Source organism: Triticum urartu, chromosome 1A (genome assembly GCF_056163025.1).
Source record: "Triticum urartu cultivar PI428250 chromosome 1A, HENAU_Tu73, whole genome shotgun sequence".
Classification (NCBI taxonomy): domain Eukaryota; kingdom Viridiplantae; phylum Streptophyta; class Magnoliopsida; order Poales; family Poaceae; genus Triticum; species Triticum urartu.
The window spans coordinates 213,495,993-213,503,725 of NC_141873.1; the positions used below are offsets into that span (position 1 = coordinate 213,495,993).

The window sequence follows — 7,733 nt, forward strand, 5'->3', positions numbered from 1 at the left end:
GGCATGTTTAAAGGTCATGTGAAAGAGCCCACAATGATCTTGGAAGCAGTTGCTTCCCAAGATCTTTGGATTTGGCATGCTTTCTTTGGTTTACCAGGGTCAAACAACGATCTGAATGTTCTTCAACGTTCTCATGTGTTTGCAAAGCTAGCTGAAGGTGAAGCTCCAGAAGTGAATTATACCATCAATGGTCATCAATACACAATGGAGTATTACCTTGCAGATGGCATATATCCACGATGGGCAACATTTGTGAAGACCATACCATCTCCACAAACAAGAAAGAAGAAACATTTTGCCCAAAGGCAAGAGGCGGCTAGAAAGGATGTGGAACGAGCCTTTGGAGTTCTGCAATCCCGTTTTGCCATTGTCCGAGGACCTGCGAAAGGATGGAAACGTAAAGAAATCGGTGATGTCATGAAAGCTTGTGTCATAATGCACAATATGATAGTTGAAGACGAACGACACACTGGTCAGCAAAACAACACTTATGAGGCAATGGGAGAAAGAGTCAGGGTGTCCTCTACTCATGCGGAAGAGCTGAGTGCATTTATTCAGATGCATCAACAAATTAGAAACAAAGATGAACATTCTCAGCTTCAAGATGATCTAGTTGAGCACCTCTGGCAGAAGTTTGGACACGAATGATGTAGTACAAGTAACTTTGTGGTCTATTTCCTTTCATCTAGTTTTTCATGTATGCATAAGAAATAGTTGAAGTGACAAATAGTTCAAGTCACAAATAGTTGAAGTGACAAATAATTCAAGTGACAAATAGTTCAAGTGATAAGAAATAGTAGACAGAACAACAAATGAAGGTCAACCAGATGTGTTCTGGCAGCGAGTAATGATCTCATCTTGTTTATTCTTGTAGAATTGCTTCTGTGCATCACTCATATGAGATGTGTCCATGAGCATGATTTTCTCATCTAATTCAAACTGTTTCCGTGCATCCTCCTTCTCTTGCAATGCAATCTGCTTCTCTTGCAATTCAAAAGCTCTCGCGTAGCGAGCAATTTTTGTGGCCTCTTTGATATCATCCTTCTCTATCTTCTGTGCCCACATACTTTGTAATGATAACTTGCAACCACTATCATTGGATTCAGAAGTTTTACCTTTCCTCAAACGTTCATTCTTGTCATGCTTCGTACCAGGAGGTCTTAGCTCTTCTTCAAGAGCATCAGTGCATGTGCCGAAGTCTTCATCGTTGGAGGTTGTACCCGGACTTGCATCCGAGGTCTTCTTTTGTTTCTTCTGAGGAAGCGGACATGTCTGCCACTTTGGATACTTCTCAAACTCTATGTAGCAATGCATTAATGTAAATGGCTTCTTTTTCTCATCCAGTTCAATGTACATGCGGTGTGCATCTCTTTCCTAAAAAAGGAAATGAAGAGTTAACACTTCCATACAACACATGGTATATTAGAAGCGAATTAGAAGATAGATGCATACCTTATCAGAGAGAGTCATTCCGCTGCAATTTCTATTTAATATCTGTTGAATACATGCATAGAACTTGCTTGTGAGCGCTGAAATAACGTTGTAACGACAAGTGAGTCCATTAGAACCACGCTCCGGCCATGACGGTTTTTTGTGAGCGTCGTAGTGATCTGAAATCCTACCCCAATATGTACTTGAATTCTGACCGGTCCCGGTCACCGCATCCAGACTAGTGTTTGCCCATGCTTGAATCAACACCAAGTCCTCAGCAGTTGACCAATTTTTCCCTTTTGTGGAGGCTCCTTTTGCTGATTTTGGTTTCGCAGATTTTTTCCCCTTTTGTGGAGGCATCGTCACTTGTTCCGCAAGTGGGCTACAATCTGCTGTTCCATAACAATTTGTGTCACTCGATCCTACATTCATCATGTCCAGAAATGAGGAGTTGTTGATCTGTGAGTCCAGCTCATATGAGTTTTCCATCTGCACACAAAGAGCAGCAGCAGCAATATTCAGATATTCAGAGAACAATACCAATATTCAGATACAGGGAGCAACAGCAATATTCAGATACAGGGAGCAGCATCAATATTCAGAGAGCTGGCGCTCGCGCACATGCTACTGCTCGCAGCCGTTGCCCGCAGCCGGCGCCCCAGTCGCTCGCGCCTCATAGCCGCTCGCGCTCGTGCCCCACCCGCTCGCGCCTCACAGCCGCTGCTCGCAGCCGGCGCCCCAGCCGCTCGCGCACACGCTCGCCCCCGCAGCTCGCGCATCCCCCTCACACTAGCCGCTCGCAGCCTGTGCACCCGCCTCTCGCGCACATGCTCGCCGCCGGCGCCGCGCTCGCAACCGGAGCCCCTTCTCTCGCATCTCCCTGCCCCATCCGCAAGGGCGACAGTGGCCGGCGGCGGTGGCCGGATTTGGCCTCAGATCCATCGACCCCATCTCCCTGCCCTGTCTCTTCAATCACTCTCCCTCTCTCTCCGAATCGGAAAAACCAGAGCGTACCTCAGCGACGGTGAGCTCCTCGGGGCAGTGGCGTGGCCGTCTTCTTGTCTCCAACTTCTCCAGATCGGCGCGGGAGCGAGCTCGGGAAGGGGCAGCTCTGTTTGGACGTCCTCGCTCCGTCGTCTAAATATGGACAATGCGTAGTGATTCGGGTGCATGTCTAAAATTTAGACTAGCACATACACAAGCCGCTGGACACATTTTTTGGCCTCTGATGGTCTATATTTGACATAGACTATGGGATACACAAGCCACTAGAGATGCTCTTATGTTCTTGCCCATTGTGACCAGCCTAAAGCATTGTTGAGCTTAGCTCACGAGGAACGTTCGAATAGGCCATTTCCAGCGAGCCAAACTTGAGCGATGCAAGCGAGTGCATGTGGCTGCATGTGTGGCAACCAAACTATGTATAGAACATTATTTTTTGCCTGCATTTACTTAAGCAAGCCCAACCGAAATACAGATGCAAGGAGGCCAAAATCCATGCATGTAACTAAACATGCCCCCAAGTGCTTTGACCCTGCAGTTTTGCTAGCCTGATGCCTCTTCACTGATTTGGGCAGAGATAATCATTGAACGGTGGTCGAAAAATGAGCTGGTGGATTGGGAGGGACTCCTGAATGGCTCCCCTCTCTTTCCCTCCTAGACCCAAGCGGGCCACATTTTTTTGAAACGCAGTTCCTTAGGACCTGGCTTGTTAAAAAAGGTAGAAGAGAGTCGTCTTGTTAATTAACGAAAACCTAGGTAAAAACCGTTACAATAGGGCACTGTCAACAATACATGCACCAGGCGAGCCGCTGGCTCCGTCACCAAGCAACCTGTAGCTGACACGCCGCTCCGGCATCCATAACGACCCGAGGCCGTGCACCAGGCGAGCCGCCTGCCTGAGCAACCGGAGCTGACACCCTACAACCATCTCCGAAGTCGCCGTTCGATGTACAAACGAAAACCCCACACGCCGACCCCGAGGCCGTGCACCAGGCGAGCCGCTAGCTTCGCCGCCCGAGCAACCGGAGCTGACACCCAACAATCATACCTGGAGCCACCGCTCTGACATCCACGCCAACCCCGAGGTCGCGTACCAGACTGGCCAGCGACATACCACCTACGAGACCAATGCCGGCACCCCTCCATGACGACGAGATCCGGAGCCGCCACTCCGACTTTCACGCCGGCCCCGGGGCAGAGCACCACCCGAGCCGACGCCTCTCAAGCCAAGACCACTCCAAAATGGCGCCTCCAAGGACCACGACACCGAAGCGTTGCCATTGTCTACTCCAGAATCACGTCCCACCTGTAGCGTAGAATTGACATCCACTCCGAGCAAGGCCACAACCCGATCCCATAGCGCCATTGTTGTCCGATATTCCGATTCGCCCCCGACTTTCGTTTTGAGGATCCACCGCCCAGAGTCAATGCCCAACATGGCAAGATCCACCTCCCCCTGGCAAATCCATCATTGCCACTGTCCAACACCGAGCAATGGTACATCTACAAAAGGTTACTCTGCCTTATTTACAAACAAGTTGATGCGGAGGATTAAGCATCAGAGAGAAGTGGCATGGGAGGGGGGCAACAACTGCCAAATCACGGTTGCGCTGGTCCTAGGCTGTGGAGTTGCATCGTTCTCGTGGATGACCCAGGCTAGGACGACACACAACACCACAACTCCAGCCGTTCGGGTTGCGGCATGCTACCATCATTGGATCATTTTCTTAAAAGCAAAAAGAGTGCAACACAAGGACTTCCCAAAAGTCCATCCATCCTAATACTTGGTCCGCCGCCCCAAGACGATCAAATAATGCCCTCCCCTTTGAGGAAAGGGGTCCACCGCCACCACGATAACATAGGACGTGGTTAGCCAATTAGGATTTAGGAAGGCCATCCACGCCGCTAGGAATTTTGCCTTCGATCGCTCGTTTTCGTGCGAGTTTTGGATGTTGAGGTGGCGACCTTGAGAGTTGGCGTGGCGGTCGTATCTGTGGCTGGACAACCGGGGTAGCTTGTGTTGTGTAGTGTCATGGCTTGCGTGCAAGTGGTGGATGTGTGTTCCAACGACAGGGTCACCATGTGGTTATCGCTGTCTCGCTGAATAGGAAAGGACAGTTACAAGCCAACAACACTTTACTGTTTACCAATTGACCAACGCCACAACGACAAGGTCACTACATATTTATAGCCTAGCTACACACCCACTCCTTCGGCTCGACGGCTCGCGGGCCCCTTGTTAGGGAGAACCTGAGAGCAACTTCAACGCGGCGATTTAAACGGACACGCGGTTTGTCCGTTTGGGTCGGCGTGTCCGTTCACTTTTGCGTTTGGGTTGACAGTGCGCCTAACGCGCAGACGCATTTGTTGGAAATATGCCCTAGAGGCAATAATATTTGCATTATTATATTTCCATATTCATAATTAATAATTTATATTCTATGCTATAACTGCTATGATCCTGAAATATGCGACTCAGTGGAAAACTCATATGCACGTGTGTAATGATAAACGACAAATAAAAGGTTCCTAGTCTCGCCACTAAGACCAGCTCAAGTGTTGTTGGTGATCATGTTTTCCGGATCTTAGGATATCGTTAAGTGTAACGATAGTCCCAAAACAACATTGAGATTATGACGTTGAAAGAACAATCATATTGAATCAACCCAATCTTGTTTGCTATGAATTGAGTAAATATCGTCTACATTCAATTGTAATAATACGGAGTGTTAGCGTGTGATATTGTTCCTTAGACCATGAGAGTATCATGGTCACTTCTTACCGTACGGTGGGCTTCGAGATTGCTCAAACATCACCTGTAATACGGTGATCATAACAATAATTTATAGGTTCATCGAAAAGTTTGACAAGTGGCCAGATAGCTCGAGAGTGGGATCTGCTCCTCCGACGATGAAGATATATTCTTAGGGCCCTCTCGGTGTGACGACATCCATCATCGTCTGGCCAGACACAGGCGACTACGTCATGGGGATGCCGGAACACGTCAACGAGAAAGAAAAACAAAACCGGTAACGGGAGCAATGATATTGTGAGCATGATGATGACTCAGGAGGATACCGATGCACACCGGGTTTTGTAAAGTATCGCGAAGCAAAGGCAAGATCACATGATAACCAAAGGTTCACTCGATCATTCATGTAACCATAGGGACCGATATGGATGTCCACGATTCCGCTATCGGTCATTGAACGAAGGGGTTTCGTTCATGTCTATGATTTACTGAACCTACGGGGTCACAAGCTTAAGGTAATCACGATCTGCTGAGTGTTAGTAGTGCGGGAGTGATGAGAATATATTTGTGAAATTGTTTCGTTAATATCCAGAATAGTTTCGAGAGGTTCCGGAAGCGTTTCGGGGTCACCGGAAGGGTTCAAGTGAATATCGGGTAATACCGGGTAGTATCGATTAATATATATATGTGTGTGTGTGTGTGTGTGTGGAAAATGTTTCTAAGGATGTTAAATTATATATATAATATTCTGAATTTTTTAGAATAAACATATATTTAATTTAATACCAATGGGCCTAATAAGGCCAAGAGGTGGAGGGAGATATGGGCCACAAAGGCCCATATGGAAGTGGCGCCCCCTTTCCCATCAAGGGGAGGGGGGACGGGGGGGGGGGCGAATCCTACTTGGGGTGGGTGGACTCCCCCCCCCCAAGGCTGGCGCACCAAGGGGACTCCTTCCCCTCTGGTGCCTGCCCTTCGTCTCCCCTCCAACCTATATATACTAGAGGATTTCACCCTATTGGATACACAAGTTTTGGATCCTCTAGTTGATCTAGTTCTAGTTCTAGTTGGTCCTAGTTGACTAATTAGAGTTAGCCCTAGCCACCTCTAATCCTCATAATTAGAAGCCCAACGTGGTTCTAATCTTCTCCCTCTAATTCTCGGGCGTCGATTAGCTCTGGACGGCGAAGCATTGCCGGATCGTGAAAACCGTACGCTTGCAACCAAGTAGAGAGGCCGTGCTTTCGTCCTATGTTTGAGGGATCGTTCGAGGGCGGTTCGCGGGATCGTCATCGACGTTTGAGGGACTCCAAGCACAATCCGCACCGATTCGTCTGCTGCACTCCCGGAGTCGGTAACGATCGTTGATCACAACCCATTATGCATCTTCATATTGTTCCTGTCGGGGAACATAGTAATTTCAAAAAATTTCCTACGCACACGCAAGATCATGGTGATGCATAGCAATGAGAGGGGAGAGTGTGTCCACATACCCTCGTAGACCGAAAGCGGAAGCGTTAGCACAACGCGGTTGATGTAGTCGTACGTCTTCACGATCCGACCGATCAAGCACCGAACGCACGACACCTCCAAGTTCTGCACACGTTCAACTCGATGACGTCCCTCGAACTCCCATCCAGCCGAGCTTTGAGGGAGAGTTCTGTCAGCACGACAGCGTGGTGATGATGATGATGTTCTACTGACGCAGAGCTTCGCCTAAGCACCGCTACGATATGACCGAGGTGGATTATGGTGGAGGGGGGCACCGCACACGGCTAAAAGATCTAAGAGATCAATTGTTGTGTCTCTAGGGGGTGCCTCCCTCCCCGTATATAAAGGAGTAGAGGAGGGGGAGGGGGCCGGCCACCCTTGGCGCGCCCCATGAGGAGTCCTACTCCCACCGGGAGTAGGACTCCCCCCTTTCCATGTTGGAGTAGGAGAGGAGAGGGAAGGAGAAAGAGGGAGAAAGGAAAGGGGGGGCGCCGCCCCCCTTCCTAGTCCAATTCGGACTTGGGAGGGGAGGGGCGCGTGGCTGCCCCTTGGCCGCCTCTCCTCTTCCACCAATTGGGCCCATGAGGCCCATTAACCTCCGGGGGGGTTCCGGTAACCCCCCGGTACTCCAGTATGTATCGATAACCCCCAGAACCATTCCGGTGTCCGAATATAGTCATCCAATATATCAATCTTCATGTCTCGACCATTTCGAGACTCCTCGTCATGTCTATGATCACAACCGGGATTCTGAACTACCTTCAGTACATCAAAACACATAAACTCATAATATAACCGTCATCGAACTTTAAGCGTGCGGACCCTACGGGTTCGAGAACTATGTAGACATGACCGAGACATGTCTCCAGTCAATAACCAATAGTGGAACCTGGATGCTCATATTGGCTCCTACATATTCTATGAAGATCTTTATCGGTCGAATCGCATAACAACATACGTTGTTCCCTTTGTCATCGGTATGTTACTTGCCCGAGATTCGATCGTCGGTATCTCAATACCTAGTTCAATATCGTTACCGGCAAGTCTCTTTACTCGT

At 48.9% G+C, this 7,733-nt stretch overlaps 1 protein-coding gene across 1 annotated transcript; it reads right to left on the reverse strand.

Moving 5' to 3' along the window:
* Window positions 1–819: 819 nt before the first annotated feature.
* Window positions 820–1,920, reverse strand: LOC125552076 (uncharacterized). Its single transcript, XM_087517347.1, has 2 exons — window positions 1,453–1,920; window positions 820–1,374 (listed from the first exon to the last, which is right to left on the reverse strand). The coding sequence occupies exons 1-2, from the start codon at window positions 1,918–1,920 to the stop codon at window positions 820–822; spliced, it is 1,023 nt and encodes a 340-aa protein (XP_087373473.1).
* Between the last annotated feature and the right edge of the window lie 5,813 nt (window positions 1,921–7,733).